Source organism: Mastomys coucha, unplaced genomic scaffold (assembly GCF_008632895.1).
Source record: "Mastomys coucha isolate ucsf_1 unplaced genomic scaffold, UCSF_Mcou_1 pScaffold3, whole genome shotgun sequence".
In the NCBI taxonomy this organism is placed as follows: domain Eukaryota; kingdom Metazoa; phylum Chordata; class Mammalia; order Rodentia; family Muridae; genus Mastomys; species Mastomys coucha.
In genome coordinates, this window is record NW_022196909.1 from 47,479,337 (window position 1) to 47,497,793 (window position 18,457).

At 52.7% G+C, this 18,457-nt stretch overlaps 1 protein-coding gene and 1 long non-coding RNA gene across 7 annotated transcripts in view; one reads left to right on the plus strand and one right to left on the minus strand.

Annotated features, from left to right (window-relative positions):
- The window catches only part of Anks1a (ankyrin repeat and sterile alpha motif domain containing 1A), a 159,241-nt gene that overhangs the window by 53,020 nt on the left and 87,764 nt on the right, over positions 1-18,457 (minus strand). For all 6 annotated transcript variants that reach the window (XM_031348311.1, XM_031348313.1, XM_031348312.1 and 3 more), the window contains 2 exons: positions 17,534-17,654; positions 4,548-5,152 (listed from right to left, as the gene is read on the minus strand). In XM_031348311.1, coding sequence (XP_031204171.1) covers positions 4,548-5,152; positions 17,534-17,654 — 726 coding nt within the window. The remainder of the gene's footprint in view (positions 1-4,547; positions 5,153-17,533; positions 17,655-18,457) is intronic.
- On the plus strand, positions 4,407-11,720 carry LOC116075262. The gene is made up of 2 exons (XR_004112493.1): positions 4,407-4,670; positions 10,671-11,720. It is a non-coding gene; the product is annotated as an uncharacterized LOC116075262 (long non-coding RNA).

An 18,457-nucleotide genomic window follows, 5' to 3' on the forward strand; every position in this document is an offset into this window, starting at 1 on the left:
GAGGCTTGGGGCAGGGGCAGGGGATCTTGGTGAGTTTGAGGCTTGGGGCAGGGGCAGTGGATCTTGGTCTATGTGTTGATTTCTAGGACAACCAAAGCTACATAGCGAGGTGCATACTTGAGTGCTCATGTTTGTCCATGTAGTAGTCCCTCTCTGACTAACACATTCCCCCCCCCCCCACACACACTGAGCTCACAAATTCAGTACCACAGAATCTGCCCTGTTGTGTGTGCTGTACTCACTGGGCTTACTGGCCCCTTGCTTGCTTCAGGGGTAGTAGGGAAGCTGGGTTGGGGTCTGGAGGAGCCTGCAGCTCCAGGAGCAAGCCCAGACAGCAGGCTCCAGCCCCTGCTTCCCAGCGTGATGTCTCGATGGCCCAGGAAGGCCGGCGGAAGCTAACTGGTCTGACTAGAGTGTGGAACCAGGACTTCCTTCCAAGGCCCTGTGTGCGCGCGCGCGCAGGTGGACGGTAGACATTGAGAGGCCCTGGATCGGACACAAAGGCCGCGAGGCAAAGCTGTCAGCACACAGTGTGGCTCCAGCATTGTGAACAAGTGCTTCAGACCTAAAGCCAACGGACACTGAGGGTAAGGCTGCCACTCCAGTGTGTGCCAGGAAGCCACTCAGACAGACATTCCAGGCTCTGAGCCGTCCCCAGAGGTGGGAGGGCCACATTCTTGTTTAGAGTGGGAGGGCTGTGCCCAGGATCAAGCACAATGTACACTGCAGACCCGTGGCGGGCTGGGGTCACTGGGGGTCACGGCTGAAGTGCAGACCTCCTTGTGTGCACCCACTTCTCAGTGGCTAGGGCAGACAAAGCCTCCGGGAGCTGCACCAATCACCTTTCCTCTTGATGACGTCATGCTGGCTCTAATGAGCAGTGCTGGGAAGAGGGCAGCTCAGGCTTGGCCTGGCAGGATGCTCGCTCGCTCGCTCTGCCTGCTACCTCTTCCCCTCTGCAGAGGGGCTCAGCTTAGGGTCCCCCAGCCACCACTTCTGACTGACTGCACAGCACTCTCCACATGGACATTCCTAAGCGAGAGTCAAGCTGAGCAAGCATACAGAGCACCCGGCCCTACTGTCCACCGTCCCCCGATTGTTTAATATTTATGAAAGCTGATTACAAAACACAAATTTATCACTTAAGCCTTCAGCCAAGTGTTCCCTGGCTCTGGTGTTCATGCTAAGTAGAGAGGCAGCCTTCTGTGGCTTTCTCTTCCAGAATCTCCAGTCCCATTCAGCAGTAGGCATGTGCGGGACCTAGCTGACCTCACACACTGTCTATACATCGACGAACCACAACTTGACCAGGCAGTTATTTTTGTTCTTACAGTCAGCCTCCACACCTGAGGGTCAACCAACTACACAGTGAAAAGTTAGGGAAAACAAAGTTGATGCCAGCGGCACACACCACCAAGCACTTGGGAGGCAGTCAGGCGGATCTGAGTTCGAGGCCAGCCTGGTCAGAGTGAGTTCCTGGTCAGTCAAGGCTTCGCAGTAAGAGCCTGGGTCGAAAAAAAGAAAACAAACTAACAAAACAGTCGACCCCCATAGTGTACATGTTTTCACTGTCTACACTATAGAGTCAAACGACTGTATTAGGCACCTAAGTACTCCAGAGATGCCATGAAGCATGCAGGAGAGCGTGAAGAGGTTATCGGCGGTTCTACCATCTTGGGCAAGGGGCTTTGGTATCCTTGGGTCTTGCTTGACATGGGAGGGTTGGTTCACAGACGCTGTGGTGTGCAACCACTTTTGCTGCTGTATGCAGGACTGTGTGCAGGAGACAGGCTGGGGGTTATCTAAGGAGACTGAGGTACGGAGCACATCACTGAAGCTGCCACTTCGGCAGGACAGAGCACTAGAGCCTTGCCTGTGGCTGGAACTGGGGAAAGCTTTGAGTTCTGGTCCCCCCCTCCCAGGCCCTTGGCCACCACCTGAGGGTCACCCACCACCACTGCTGCCTCTCCTAAGGTCTGAAGACAGTGTAGGTTCAGTCCTGAGATAACAGAACCTGTCATATAGCGACTACCCTTGGGCATGCCAGGAACTGTGATAGGCACTTACACATGTTCCTGCTTGGGCTTGTTTCTTTATAAAAGACAGTAACCCTGAGAATGTGTGAGAGTGTCCATGCCACGTGCGGTAGATAGTGGCTTTAGAGCCAGATTTGCAGAGGCCCAAAATGTGTCCACTCTGCCCTGCCTTCTAGAAGTGCCAGCCAGACTCACACCACCACCCGTGTTCCAGCTGCTGCCCAGTGCCTCTCCTTCTCCCTCCCAGGCCTCAGGAAGGATCTGGGCATGCTCTGTCTTCTGAACTGCACATGCCGTTATCCCCAGCATAGCACACATTGGTCACAGGACTATCCCCAGCACGCCCTGACTTTGTAAGTGAGGCTCAAACACATGAATTCTTTCCCATAATGGCTCAACCATCTTTGACCTCTTTCAGACTTAAAGTACAGCAGTGTAGCCTGGCATGGTAGAGCAGATCTACAATCCTAGGACCTCAAGTTCAAGGCCATCCTGGGCTAGATGATGAGACCAGCAAATAAAAACGAAACACCAAACCAACCAACCAACCTGTACAACAGAGCAAAGCTTCCGACGCTATCACAGAAGCGCAGAGTGGATTGTGGTGGCTCACACTCACAGTCCTAGCATTCCACAGCCACGGCAGCCAGACACATCTTAGGTTTGAGGCCAGGAGGTTACAGTCCATGAGCCTCATCACATTTTAAGGCAGAGAACACTGTGCATAGGTCTAAGTGGCCCATTTCACTCAGGCTGGGTGCATGATGATCTGGTGTATTCTCCAGGAGGAAATACAAGGTAGAAATCCTGAGTGGCGTGTGCATGTGCTGGCCCAGCGCTGTGGACGTCTTAGGATAAGGGCAGCAGCACCAGCCAAGATGCCTCCAGCACATCAGAACAGCTCTGAAAGGCCGGCTTCTTGCGATTCCCAGCTCTCAGCCTCACTCCAGGGCCTCTCTGTGTTTGGTCCCAAGCCCACTTTCTTTTTTTGTTTTTCTGGGTTTTTTTTGTTTCTTTCTTTCTTTTTTTTTCCCCGAGACAGGGTTTCTCTGTGTAGCCCTGGCTGTCCTGGAACTCACTCTGTAGACCAGGCTGGCCTCGAACTCAGAAATCCACCTGCCTCTGCCTCCCAAGTGCTGGGAGTAAAGGCGTGTGTCACTATTGCCCGGCTCCAAGTCCACTTTCTACCCCGTCTTTTTACCACCCTGTGTACACGTGCACTCTCTGGGAACCCAATATCCCTTTCCCAGCCAACAGCAATCTGCTCACGTGGTCTCTTCACTGTGTTGCCTCCGCCTGGCTGGAACCAGAGGAGTTATCAGTTCCTCAATGCCATCTCCCCTCGCCCCTTCCACGGTCTTTCTTGAAGCTCTCTCCAGCCGTGTGCCTCTGTCTACCCCCTTTACGGCTCCTGACTATGGCTCCACTCCACTCCTGTGCTAACCTAATGAGGTTCTGAGGGACATACGCACACACATACTGAGGGACCTAGAAGCAACTTCACACGGTGCCTGGCACCACTCAGGAACAGTCCACCGAGGCTTTGACTAAGCAATGAAAACTCTTTTCATTCGTGTCTACCTAAACAGTCCTGAGCCTGGTCTTCTCTGGAGATGGGGCAGGAGGAAGTGCCCCGCCCTGCCTCTGCAGCAGCACCCTCCGCAGGCTGGGGTGGGGATAAGGGTTACGGAATGTTCACATGCACATGACAGCTGTACTGTCCCCTCTCGTTAGAGAGCTAACTGAATCTCTAGATTGTCCCTGGGAGACAGACGGAGTCCACGTCAGAGGCGGGCAGCAGCTTAGGAGGCGGCCCTCTAACATTCCCTGGGTACTGGACAATACTTCCAACACAAGTTCTCCCGCCCGCTAAGACACGCCAAAGGCCCTGGGAGAACAGTCCGGTTACACCTCCAAGTATTCAGTAACAGTGGCTGAGGAGAACCCTAGGTCTCACACTGAAAGCGCTCTCTTCACACCAGCCTTCGCTCCTTGAGTCGGCAAAGACTCTGCCTCCCCAAGCTGGGAATGCGGGCCGGGCGGCACACATCTGCTGGGAGAGGCTGCTGGGTCTCAAGAACGCGGCCAGAACAGCCAGGAGGAACCCAGACTAGAACCCTCCCCCTGGAGCCCTCCCCAGCGCCCCCACCCCACCCCGCCCACCTGCTGCCCTGCTAAGCCTGGCTCCCCTCTGCCTCTGCAGGGGCTCACAAGAAGTGCCATGGCTCTTCTGAAGTGGCTCCAGGCAGATGGGTTCCAAATGTTTCCAAACACATGTCATTTCTAGGAACCGTCCCTCCCTCAGCCCTGCTCTGGGCCTCCACCCTCAGGCTTAACTATTCGGGGACCTGTCATCTGGATCGTGGGCTCTCAGAAATGTTTTCGGGGCAGTGCTCAGGATGGGGCAGCCCTGGTCCAGATCCTAGCCCCAGAAGCCAGCCCCGGGGGAGTTGGGGTGGGTTACAGCCAGGTCGGCTAGGCGCAAGCTCTCTGAGGTCATGGCAGACTTACCTCATCCCACTCTGAGGCAAAGGAAGGCGACTTCTCCAGCCTCTTCTTCCCCATGCTGCAGTTGGACAAGGACTCGCTGCGACTCCCCATTGTGGCGTCCTCCGTGGGGGAGCAGGTCAGGAGGTCAGAGTCAGACTTAGACAAACTGCGGCTGAGTTTCAGCTCAGCTTTGGGCTTGCTGGTGGGAGGGGCTCTGCTTCTGGGCCAGCTCCGGTCTTCTTCTCCCTCAGCACCAGTAGGGTGCAGAGGTACTGCGTGAGTCAATGTGTCGAGGTACGTTCTGCTGGCCGGGGCTGTCAGGGCTGTCAGGGCTGTCAGGCCTGCCAGCAAGCCAGCTCTCCTGCTTTGGTCCGGGACGCTGGGCTGCGGGGCTCCAGTGCTTTGCATGCCCGGCTCCTCTAGCTGCATGCTGGCCTCGCGGCAGGCGTCCTGCTGGGAGGGCTCGGGGTGGTTCTGGCTGGGGGCAGTGAGCAGCTGGAAAGGGTCCTGCCCCACCTCACACACTGGGGAGGAGCCGTGGAGGAGACCTGAGAATTGCTCGGGGACCTGCCCCTCCTGCCCCTCCACAGAGTCCTGGCTCCGGCCGCCGCCGCTCTGCCTGTGGTCTTGAAGTGGACAAAGAGAAATAAAAAATTAAACGTGGCAAAAATCAACAGAGTTCCTATGCAGCGCTTGCTCAGTGGCAGAGTGGAGTCCACAACCGAGGGGCAGAGAGAGGCTGGACAGGCTGAGGGGAAGCAGAGGCAAGAGCAGGGAGGAAAGCAGTTTCATATCGTTCACGTTCAATCTGTACCCAAAGTGGGAGCGTTTATGAAATTCCAAACACTGGCCTGGTTACTGCTGCCTTGCAGCCGTCCCTCTTGTTAGATCTCTGTTAACGTTAATGACCAGACCTTGCTATATAAGGCGGGGAGAAGAACGAACCACAGACAGACAGGACAGGGGTAAGGACGGAGTAAGGACAGAATGAGGACAGCGGGAGTGCAGCAGTGAGAGTGACTCCCAGGACTCTGGATACATTTCCATAAAGGCTCAGTGTTATTTAGAGCCGCCCGGCCGCCCGCCCTCCGCCCGCCCTCCCTTCCTCTGGCAAGCAGCGACTAGGGGAAAAGGGAGGTCATGAAGGCGACCTGCGACTTCTGGAGTTCCTTAACTGAAAGTGCAAAACAAAACCGCGGCCAAAGCACCGGCTTCCTTTCTCCCCCGGGGCCACTCAGACCCGCGTCCATCCCTCGCTCGCCCACCCGCCTACCCGCCCGCCTGTCGGTCTGTCCTTCCTTCCGCAGGAACACACTTTTCCTTTCTTCTTTTTTTGTTTTTTTGAGAATGTGTGCGCCTCACTGCTGCCAACGTTCCCAGCTGCTCTTACTTGTTTAACCTTAGCTGGAAAAGGAAACAGTCTAGTTTGTCAGGCCACGAGACAGCTGCTGCTCTCTAGAAACCTCTCTTACACCCTAGAAACCCGACACTGCTAGTTCCTGAGGCGGGCTGCCACCACACTTTCAAAACCTTCTGCTCTGAAGGAGCACAGATCCAGTGCCCCTCTGGGATACCCTGTGGGAACTCAGTCCTTGTACGGATTTATGCTGGTGCCATACCAAAGCTAACATCCAGGCATCGCGTCTGTCTAGGTGGTATCTACTCTGCATGCATGGAATCAAACAGCTCCCTGATCCATCCACAGTGCCCAGGGACTGACTGTTCACCAGGCTGGAGCGCCGCAGGACTGAGTGTGTGGGCGTCCTGTGGCTCCCGCATGGTGTGCTCGCTCTGCCTGAGGTGGCTGGGTAAACTCTCTCAGGACAGGGTGCTTGCTGGCTTTGTTCCTCTCTAGCTGTGTGGCCTTAGCTGTGGTGACAAAGATCTTGCTAAACACCTCCATGTAACACAGCCGGCCGGCCGGCACAGTGCTCTAAAATCCTTTAACTGCAGTGACAGTGAGGAGAACCCCAGTCCCAAATGCACTCCCCCCACCCATGCTTTCTTGCTTATACGCTAGCAGCAGCTACAAGGTCCTTAGAGAGGCCTGGCACACCACACAGTGGGCAGCTGGGGAGAAGGGGTGCGAGATGACATACACGTGAGGTGCTGAAGCAGCCACCTTAGGGTGGTGCCAAGGTCTCAAAGTGCTGCTGCTTCTGAGAAAGCCTGTGCGGATCAACAACAGGCTTGCTCCAGGTGCCTGGTACGACTCAGCACTAGGCAGGTCTGCAGGGCAGAGACGGGGACAGCCAACTTACTCACTACGACTCTGAGCCAATCAGAGAAGCCAGAAGTAGAACTTTGAGCGCTCTGGAACTTTAACTCTCAACTCACTCATCCTGACCCTCCAACACAGGGCCCGAGCAGTGGACAAGGCATAAACAAGGTAGAAAAGAAGAGAGCCAGTGAGAGAGCGAGTCCCAGTTAGCCTAACTGGGGCCCAGGACACCATTTACAGCTGCAAATGGCTGCTATGACAATGGGCAGCCAGGACGAAGCTGCCTGAGGGCACCGCATGGCCACCTAATAGAGGCTCGGGATGACAGCACATCCCCTGGAGAAGAGGAGAGGCTCATGGCAGCAGAAGCTGCAACGTACAGAGCTCCTGCCCAAGCTGCACACTCTCTCTGTCTCTGCAGGCATTCAGGAAGGGGCCTGGCTTCCTCGCTCCTTCCAGGCCCTTGCTCCTAGGCATCCATCAGCTCCCAGGGTCATAGTTAACCATTTGTGGGCAGTTAAGGGGCTACAGAAGGAAAACCCCACAGCCCAGAACTGGGCCTGGTTGGCTCACCCTGACTGGTTGCTTGCTGGCAGCTGACAATGGAGGCCTTCAAACAGCCACTCATTCGTGCCAGCCATCAATGAAGAAAGGAAGGCAGATGCCAAGAGCTCAATACCAGAGAGATGCCAGGGGAAAGCAGTGGGCGGAGGGAAGGGGTAGGGGCCTGTGCAGGATGGAGGAAGCTCTGTGGATCACAGAAGGTACAACTCGCAAATGGTCACAGTTATGTGATTTTCCCCAGACATCGGCACCTGAAGAGCCCGTTGAACCACAAGAACTTTAGTGTGTCTAACTGTCTGTCCCACTCTTTGTGTAGAGATAGAGTCTTGCTAGGTAGCCCTGGCTAGCTTAGAACTCTGTAGTCCAGGCTATCTCCAAACTTGCTATCCTGCCACTTAGTGCTGAGACCACAGCTGCCTGCTGCTATGCTTATGGGGATCCCAGTAAGCTGGCACACTGTCCGTCCCTAAAGCTGTGCCTAACCTAGACATGGCGGCTGATGGGACTTTTCTTTTTATTTATTTATTTATTTTTTAAAAGATTTATTATTATGCATAAGTATACTATAGCTGTCTTCAGACACACCAGATCTTATAACGGGTGGTTGTGAGGCACCATGTGGTTGCTGGGATTTGAACTCAGGACCTTCAGAAGAGCAGTCAGTGCTCTTAACTGCTGAGCCATCTCACCAGCCCCTGTGACTTTTCTATTGCTAGAATAAAACAGCATGACTGCCGGGCAGTCCTTTAATGGTGGCACACTCCTTTAATCCCAGTACTTGGGAGGCAGAGGCAGGAGGATTTCTGAGTTCGAGGCCCGCCTAGTCTACAGAGTGAGTTCCAGGACAGCCAGGGCTACACAAGAAAACTCTGTCTCGAAAAAAAAAAAAAAAAAAAGAAAAACTTTCAAAGCTCATCCCTAAGGCCACACACACTTCCTCCAACATGGCCACACCTCCTAATCTTCCCAAACAGTACTACCAACTGGCACCAAGTACTTTATCGTCCAAGGTTATGAGGACATCTCATTCAAACCACCACATGGCTCAAATCTATAATTCAGTTCAGGATTCTGAGGCAGGAGGACTGAATTCCAGGCCAGTCAGACTACATAAAAAGGGTCTTTTTCAAATAAGCAAGAAAGGAGCACATCTAAGATAGCCCTGCACAAATTAATAGATGGAAAATACCTATTCAATGTCCAGTTCCCTGCCCCAGGCCTTGCTGCATACCCCAGGTGCCACCCTCCTGTCTCCAACTCCCGAATGCAGGGCTTTTGAGTGAACCACTGTGCTTGGCTCTTGATGGTTTCCTTCTGTTCAGGTTAGTTAATATAGACCTTGGAGACAAGGTATTAACAATAACACAGAATCACGAAAGAGACCCTGCACACATTATTTGATATCTCTGCCTATTATTATCACAACTTTATGGAATTGCTGAGAGAGCTGAAATGTGGACGGGGAGCACTTGGGTCCATGCTGAGACGTACTAAGCTCAGACAAGATGGTATCCACCACCACAGCTCCACTGTGAGACCACCCTGTCCCTCACAAAGATCAGCAAAGAGACAACTCAAAACATGAAAAGCCCCTCTGAGCATCTGTTATCTCCATCGTCCTCCAACCTCTCTACAAGGGAGGAAGAAGTCTAGAGCCTGAAACTCTGAGGCAGCACCACTGAGTGGCCGGCCTCATGGCCTCATGTCCTCACTGAGTGAGTGAGCGCGGCATTCTCTGCCTCGGGGGCATGCTCTGGTACTGCCAAGATGAAGGAGCAGTGCCTGGCTCAGCGCAGGAGGAAGGCAAGTTCAGAAATGAATGTTCCGAGGAAGGCCAAGTGTGAGCTGGGAGCTTCTCAGGGTGGTGGACTCTCTGGGCTTTGAAGGGAAGCCTTGCCAGCATAGAGAGAAGCAGGCGCTGCCCAGGAAGCAGACACCCAAACCCTGCCCGGAGCTTGCGGAGGAGCAGAGAGCAGAGCCTCCTTCCCCTCCCACAGTCATCCTTCCAGGAGACAAAGGATCTGCACCGGGGACATGGGCTGGCTCTCTCTCTCTCCCCACACACAGGCTCATGCTCTGTCTCCCAGGACAGCAGGGAATTCCCAGCAGGGCATTTTTATTCCCTCTGGTACAGGTGTCCCTCACTTGAGGGCCCTGGAGGCACGGGGTCTGCACCCTGATGCTTTGCAGGGGTCTCAAGGACTTTGGAATAATAACATTTTAATATTTGCACATTTCCAGTAATCTGTGCTCATTTCAGCCGGGGCAGGCAAATGCAGCTCATGTGAGGAGCTAACCTGAGCCAGGAGAGCACCCTGTCCTGCTTTCTGTCCTTAGGACTATAGCTGAGTGCCCAGGCACAGGAGAGAGCACGTGTCCAGTAGCACAAGGCTGCACTGCTCTTGAAGGGCATGTTTCTGCAGGAGAAAGGTCCTGACTAGGGAACTCCTACAGACTGTGATCTGAAAAAGTCCCTTCCAGGCCACAGCAACCCAAGAACAGAACACAAACCAGAATGGGAGTAAAAAGGCCCAGGTGTGGTCCATCCCAGGGATTTTTCCACTTGGGATCTTTTTCAGAGCATGAACAGCTGGGACGCATGAGGAGGGGGGTCTGAGACACACAGGTATGAATCACAGTCCAACACATCTCTGTGGTCCCTTGCAGTTCTGGGACTCGACTCAGGGTTTCTGATTCAATGGTTCTAGTCACATAGGTAAAGATGAAGGTCTGATTCAGCGGACTAAGGCTTCCCCAACCCCATTATGCAGGGACAAAAATAGCCCCACTCTGAAGCCATGTCTTGAGTTACACACAATGAGGTGGCCAGGGGAAAGCACCCAGCATGGAGCTGCGCTAGGCAGGCACTTAGCCCAGGGAGCTGCTGCTTGTCTCTATGTCATTCTCTATGCACAGCCATGCCCGAATTCCTCTGCATGACCCCGGCTCACACAGAGCTTGGTCGGCTTTCCTGATGTGTAAAGGGGGTGCTTTCTTCCAAGGGGTCCTGAAAGCAGGGCCAATAAAACCAAAAGCTGGAAGTCCAGCAACCTTGAGACTTGGTTCTGAGCCGTGCACTGGGTCAGCAGCTCTCCCTTCTGTGTGCCCATGGGGACAGCCCAGGTCTGGGACCTCAGACTGCCCACACCAGGTCCTGGTGATCTCATCGCACACACTGCCATTTTCCCAGTCCCTGCCCCTCAGATACCCCTGCCCTTCCCATTAACAGCCTGGTCTGGATCAGGTTCTCCTGCTGTGGCACTTTCCCAAGCGACCTTAAGGGTGCCTGGCTTCTCTGCCCCCTGGCTTTGGGCAGTTCCTACATTGGTCTTCACAACCATTTGCTTTCTCTTCTGCAGCTGCTGGGGTGTGGAGCCTGTAAGAGTCTCAAGAAACAGCTAAGACGGAATACATCCTTCCAGATTCATCTCACCCTTCAAGCTCGCCCAGGTTCCTTGCTAAGCTCTGGACCCAGCTGGTTCCTATGGCTTCCCTTCAGGAAGCTCTGCTCTGCGCCCATGGCCCCTTAGGATTCCCAACAGCCATAAAGAACTTTCCTAGCCTTCGTCCGCTAGCTCAGTGTCACTGGACACAGTGTTAACTGGGCTGGCTCGCTCACTTCCCTGTGCTCCCCTGACCTGGAATTACTAGCCACCAGGGATGAGGTGTGGTTGTTGCTTAGGGCAGTTCACTCTGCGCTGTCCAGTCCTGGCTCCCCACGCCTGGCCTTTAGGGCTGATCTTTTTCAAATTTGCCACCTCTTCAGCATAACTGCACCACTGAAAAGACACACTCGGCTTTGGGGGACTGACTACCTTCCTAGTGTTTTCTCCTTCCGGTGCCAATGGCTGGAAAGTGAACGACCACCTGGGCTGTGACTAACAGGAAGCAACAGGTCCTGAAAACAGCACCCTGCCCTGTGCTCATTTCTGCAGAGGTCATTCAGCCCCCTGCATCGTCAGCGTCTCTCTTAATCATCAGAACCACGTTTCTGGGCATTGTGGGCATATTTACACAGATGTTCTCCTAGAACGCACAACATTCAACCTAGATTTAGCATCGTCCCCCAGTCCTTGCCTTCCCAAGTGCCCATTTGTACTGGTTATGTAATACTCTCTCAGCCAGGCTGGAAAGCCAGCCCTGCTCACCCACATGTGGCTGCACCCCTGCCATCTTACTCCTCAGGCTCCTTCCTCCTCCCCAAACTTCCTCCTGCCCCTCTGGGATAGGCTCTAGTTACCATCAGAGATGAAGGTTCCTGGCTGCAGCTATTCCTGCCTCCTGCCTGTCCCAAGCTAAGACTCCCAGAGTCTACCCTTTGGAGCGTGGCCCCTAGGCTGTCACCCCACTCCTAAAGTTTCAACAATACCACTCTGTCTCTGAAATAAAGACTGACATTTGAGACCCAACACTGTGTGACAAGTTCTCTTTGTTCTGGGCTACTCTTGGCCTCCTCCCTCCCTCCGCCCACGGTTGTGTGCCACACCCCTGCCTGGAGCCTCTGACCATCTCCCTCCCATCTCCCTCCCGTCTCCCTATCAAGTTGAAGTCTCTATTTCAGGGCTTGGCTCACTCTCTTCATAGAGCTATCTCTGATCTCTTACGTGAACATAATTTGTCTCACTTTTGAACACCAAACTGCTTTTTATAAACCACTTTCATGTGAATTTAACATATTCTGCCCCCTTTTACCTTTCAACTATTTTCTGTATTTATCATACATGTACGTATGTGTGTGTGTGTGTGTGTGTGTGTGTATACGCACAGACATATACATATATGTGCACAGATAGACACACACATTCTGTGGAAGGAAATACAGAGCGGCTGCTCACAAAGCTTATTTGATCAGAAGGAAACCGAGCTGTCCTAGGCCTGCAGCAGCGGGAGAAGGGAGGCAGCCAGAGGCCTGGCTTTGTCAGGAGCCTAAGTCAGAGGCTGGGGAGAAGACGCTGCCCATGAGACTCCACTGCCAAGCTGTCTGTTCAGAGTCACGAAAGCAAGCAAGCTTCTGCCAAGAAAAGCCAGCCTGGGTCTGCAGGGAGAGAGGAGGGCCTGAAAGCTGAGTAAGGGGACTGACTCCCTGCTCAGGCCTGGAGAGGGGTTACCAAGGGGACAGGAGCAGAGGGAGAACCGAAGACAGAGGACAGGCCTCTCCCCTCCAAGAAGATCACAATCTTCTTCTTTTTTTTTTGTTTTTTTTGTTTTGTTTTGTTTTGTTTTTTTTGTTTTTTTGAGACAGGGTTTCTCTGTGTAGCCCTGGCTGTCCTGGAACTCACTCTGTAGACCAGGCTGGTCTCGAACTCAGAAGTCCGCCTGCCTCTGCCTCCCAAGTGCTGGGATTAAAGGCGTGCACCACCACTGCCCAGCGATCAAAGTCTTCTGACTCTGTGCATGGCTCTCGGGGACATCACCTCGACTCCATCTGGAAATCGGACCGCGCTATGTGACATTCCCATGCACCGCTGTCCTCAGAGAGGCCGCTGCTGCTCATGCTCAGTCACCACTTCACAGACCCAGGACAGTAGTGTAACTATTAGACCTACTGGCTACTCTCCCATGCACTGTTCACCCTGGATAGCTGCCACTGCACTTCTGCGTGGTCACATGCCCGGGACATCCAGGGCGCAGAGCCAATCCTAATGGGGAAGCAGACCGCACAGACAGGAATGGCTCAGTCACACTGGCCCTGACTTTGAAACAATTTGAAGCACAGAGGATCCCTACCTTGATTATGACTGTCCTAATGCCCTGTGGCCTGGTGACTTTTGGGGGACATGCATTTTCTGCGTCATGGATCTGCCGAAGCGCTCTCCTGTGGCTGGGTCTTTCCATCCCGTGGGTGTGATCAACATCTCTGGACCGGGGTAGGCTAAGCGATTCTGTTCTCCAAGACTGAGGGGCAGCTTTAGGCAAGTAGGGATCCTCTGTAGTTCAAATTGTCCCAGACTCAGGGCCATTTCTGTCTGTGCAGTCTGTGCTTCCTGAAGTGTCTGACTCTGGGACTGGCCCCCAGGAGCAGTGGCACTCTGCTTATTACACGATCTGTAGTCACTGGATGTCGGGCTGTCTCAGTTCCTGACCCCACTCCCACACAGCTGGGAACCCCTGACTACACTGCTGCTCTCCTCCTTCGGATACAGTGTAGCAGCTACCAGGAGGCTGAGCCGCAGCGAGGCCAGAGGCGGCATCTGCCAGCACCTGCCTGCGCTCTAGCTCCACTCTTCCTCCCAGTCGCAGTGAGGCCAGAGGCAGCATCTGTCTGAGCTCTATCTCCACTCTTCCTCCCAGTTGCTCACCTCCCAGCTTCCCCTCTCAGGGCCACCATGCCACAGCACAGTGTTACATCTGGGATGCTCTTGAACTCCCAGAATTAAAAGATCTTCTAGCCTCTGACCTCCAAATGATAGGGACTACGGTGTGCATGCACCACCTCACCCAGATACCATTAATTTAAAAAAGAAAATTAATTGTAAAAAAGAAAATTGATCAAAACAAAACAAAACAACAATAAAACCCAAAAAACCACCAACCACCAAATCATAGTCATGTCAGAAACTAAATAAGCAGGAGTCCACATCTTCAGAAGTGAAGGCATTTCCCAATTTTGTCTTTTCAAGCATGTGTTTGTGTGCCTTTCACACTGCAAGCATGTGTGTACAGGAATGTGAAGCTCATGTCCTGTGAAACCGGGTCTCTTACTCAGCCCAGGGTTTGATCACTAGGCTAGGACAGCTGGAAGGTCCTCCTGTTTCTGCCTCCCTGGTACAGGGATTAGAAATTCTTGTTATCAGCCAGGTGGTGGTCGCACAACTTTAATTCCAGCACTTGGGAGGCAGAGGCAGGCAGATCTCTGTGAGTTTGAGGCCAGCCTGGTCTACAGAGTGAGTTCCAGGACACCCAAGGCCACACAGATATTTCATAATGTCCTGGGTTGTCTCTACTTAGAGGTCTTCCAGAAGAAGATAGTGTAATGGCGCACGCCTTTAATGCCATCACTTAGGAGACAGAGGCAGGCAGAGCTCTGAGTTCAAGGCCAGCCTGGTCTACATAGCACATTCTAGACCATTCTGGGCTACATACTGATACCCTGTCAAAAATTTTTTCAAATACAGGGTGGAGAGTTGAGAGCTCATACTGCCCTTAGAGTAGACGTGAATTTGATTTCCAGCAATTTCTGCGTCATGGATCAGCCGACGCCTTCTTCTGTGGCTCATAAAACCAAACAAAGAAAAGGAAAGAAAGAAAGTCATGGTTCCATGCGTGGCAGCTTATGTGGGTCTGGTGACCAGACCCCGATCCGCAGGCTTGCACGGCATGTGCTGACAGAGCTCCTTCCCCAGCCCTTGTTGCTAATTTTACATTTCCCCTTAAAGAACTGGTTTTTGCAGGTGTCGAAAAAGGCCAGAAAGGGTCCTGCATCCCTGAACTGGATAAGATGGCTGTGAGCAGACTGAGGTGGGCTTCAGGGGGCAGGCCTGGGGCCTCTGGTGGAGCAGTGCGATGTCTTAACCATTAGTGAGCTGTCTCTAAGGCCTGCTGTCCGCACGGTCTAGTGCTGTTAACTTCACTGTGTCAGTGCATTGGGGGGCAGGTGCAGTCCTGGAGGTGAAAATGTGTGTGCGCGCATGCAGCAACATAATTTACTATAGAGACGCCCTGAAGGCACGTCCATCCAGTGACTGAGGAAGAAGCAGCTGACATGTAAGAACCAAGACAAATGCTGTATAAAAAGCAGATTCTCAAGGTGGCTTGTCACATGTGATTCTATCCTGGGTTTAAACGAAGCATGACTATCTCACAGCCACTACTACGGGAAGGCAGCAAAGGTGGGAATGGGCCATGTTCACACAACTCAGAACAAAGACAGGCAAAGCCTTAGCATACCATCTCTATTCCTGTAACGTTTGCTTTTTTTGTCCTGTTTAGTGAGTATACACCAGTATAATTAACAAGGCAATTCAAAAGCATCTCCTGTTCCACCCCACACTACAGGCTACGGAAGGCACAAACCCTGACTCACTAATGCCGACATAAACATAACTTTTGGAAACATAAGAAACTGCATGCAGACATGACAGTAATGGAAAAGGAAAAAGGAATTATCCGGTAGCACCGCAGGCCACTGCCTGCCTCACTTCTGGGCTGGAGGTTTCTGCTCCCTGACAGGACAGTTCTGAGAAAGTACGGAGTTAGTGCCTTACCACCTCGTCTCAAAGTTCCAGTGAGCCAGGCCAAAGGGCTAGCCGGGGCTAGCTGGCAGGCCATAGCCACGACAAAGGGCTAGCCTGTAGGCTGGGCGCACACGCAGTGCCACGGTCTCAAGGCCCAATAGGACAGAGCAGCAAGGAGCAGGGGGCAGCGTGAGGCTGTAAGTCCTCCTGCAAAGCTCTCAGGAGCTGGGAGAGAAGATCTTCACCAAGGACATCTGGCAGGCAGGAGATAGACCCTACGTCAACCTCTGAGCTGGCTGTGTGCTCATTCTACATGAGGCCCCTCGAAGAATCGCCCTCTTTCTTTAAGAAGCTCCATCTTCAAATACACAGGCCTGTTTCACACATGCACACATTACATATGCATACATGCACACACACATACACATGCACACACATACACACACACACATCCATGATCCTTTTAGAAACCTTCAACTCTGGAACTCACAGTAATTCCCCTGCCTCAGTCTCCAGAGCACTAGGATTACAGGTGTGAACGGCTACATAGCTCCTGTGGTTTCAGACTCTAGAGCAGGCACCAGAGCCTTGCCTGCTCTAAATTAAGAATGCCCCCACAGGATGGACAAACTCATCTGGCCAGGACACCAGAGCTTCCTGAACCGTGGGACTCAGCACCAATCCACACAGACCCAGTGCAAGTGTGGATGGAAATCAACATCCTGGTTCTGAGAGTAAAGAGCAAGACAAAAGGACCAGGTGCTCAAGACACTGTGGACGAACAGCGGCCTTGAGAAGGCAGTACAGCGAAGGAAAGGTGTTCCACGGAAGGTGACAGGGCTGGGTATGCGCACTGAAGTTCTCAAAATGGAACACACCCTACGTTCAGAACTTAAGAGATAAAAACTTTCTAGAAGAAAGTACAGAAAAAAACAAAACAAAACAAAACTCAAAACCTAGGGCTGGGGAGATGGCTCAGTTAGTGATGTGCCTGCTCTGTGAGCAGGAGACCCAAGTTACAGCCTTGTGCATCCACCTAGAAAATGCCAAGCATGGTGTGTGTGCCACAGCGCCAACTAGGGGTTAGAGGACAGAGCTCTGGTCTCAGAGTGTTAGGGAGAGCAGACATGGTGGCACAGGCCTTTAATCCAGAACTCAAGAGAGGCAGAGGCAGGTGGATGTCTGTGTGCTCGAGACCAGCGTGGACAGAGTACAAGTTGCAGGGCATTCTGGGAAGTAAATAAATCAATAAATTGGAAACAACTGAGGAAGATGCAGACCTACATGTGCATGTACATGCAGGAACAGGCATACCCCATACCCATTTATATGCATACTCACACATTCACACACACATCACACATACACACACACATCCATATACATAAAAGCAAATACATACACATACATACACACACACCATGATTTATGACATTATGAACTTATCCATCAGAAAAGAAAGGACAAATTACACTTCTCTAAAATTTAGATTTCAAAACCAACTATAAAAATGGCCATGAGCTGAGAGAGAAGCACACTGAGTAAAGAAGTTATCAGTGGGGTGCTGTGGCCCAGGCCTGTGAACTCTATGGCCAGCTAACAGAACCAACAGGAGACACGAGGCATGCACGGAGCTGGGAGAGGCAGGCTCAGCAGACACCACCTTCTAGCCTGCTCAGTGTCCTTGTTCACTCCCCTCTGCAGGGCCAGAACATACACCCAGAAGCACAAGCAGGCCTCAGTTCCAAAGTACCATGGTTACAGGTGACAGCCCATCATGACTCTAAGAAAGAACATTCTGTCCTGGAGGACTCAGAGTCCATCATGGACCCGGACTACCTAGTCGGCTAGCTACATGACAGGCTGCGGCCAGTGTCCATAGAGGTGCTGCTGTCCTGGGTCCTGCTCACACAGCTGTCACCTGGGGGCCCTCAGCTGCTCTGCTGCACATGAGAGAGGGTTGCATCTCCATCCATTCAAGAGCATGGAGTCCAGACTGAGCACGGGGCCCTCGCCATCCTAGAGGAAGCCACGGCTGCAGCACCTACCTTCAGTCCTCCCGTCTGTGGTCCCCAGCTTCTTGGTTTCTGCTGTGAGCAGCAGCTCATATGGGTGCTCCTCTTCTTCCTGGGGAGCACTGCTCTGAATCCTGGGTCTCATAGCCAGGCCCTAGGAGACAGAAACACCCAGAACATGTGGGGCACAGGCACAGAGACAGGCGATACGCAACAGAGCTCTGATTCTTGCTACCTCACACGGCAGGGCACAGAGGAGGGATGGGGAGTGGACATCTTGTGAATTCAAAGGTGCTGGTCTAGCTCATCACTCTCTGGCCCGTCTCCTAGAGGATGGCATCCTGGAAGCGTGATGTAGCTCAGACTCCCCCAGCAGAAGCAGATGAGCAGACAGGGCTGTGTCATCTGGGCTTTGTAGCATTCCAAACTGTGAGCCAAAGAAACCTCTTTATTTTTTTTTTAATGTGCCCAAATTTGGGTGTTTTGTCAAAGCAACAGAAAAACCTAAAACAATTTCTGTATATGAAATCCCCACAATCTGACTAAACCATTTTCTTTGTTGCCCCGTTTTATCCTTTAAATGAGATAAAACCCGAGCCTCTCTCCCTCGCTCTCTCCCTCCCGCTTCCTCTCCTCCCGCGCTTTCTGTGGAAACCACTTCCCTAGCCGTTGTTTCTTAAGCTGCACCATGACCTGTCCTTTCCCCACGCTTCTTCCCTGACACACATACACTACCCAAAGGCCAGTATCCACCTCAAAAGGAAACAAGGCCCTCCCGGCCTCAACCTTTCATAGGTGCCAGACACAAGCTGGCCTGTCCTCATCCTCTTCTTCCTCTTCCTCTACTGCTGCAGACCTAGATAGCCTGGAACTTGCTATGTAGATCAGACTGGTCTCAAACTTACAGAGATCCTCCTGCTTCTGCCTCCTCGGGGCTAGGATTAAAGGTCTGTGCCC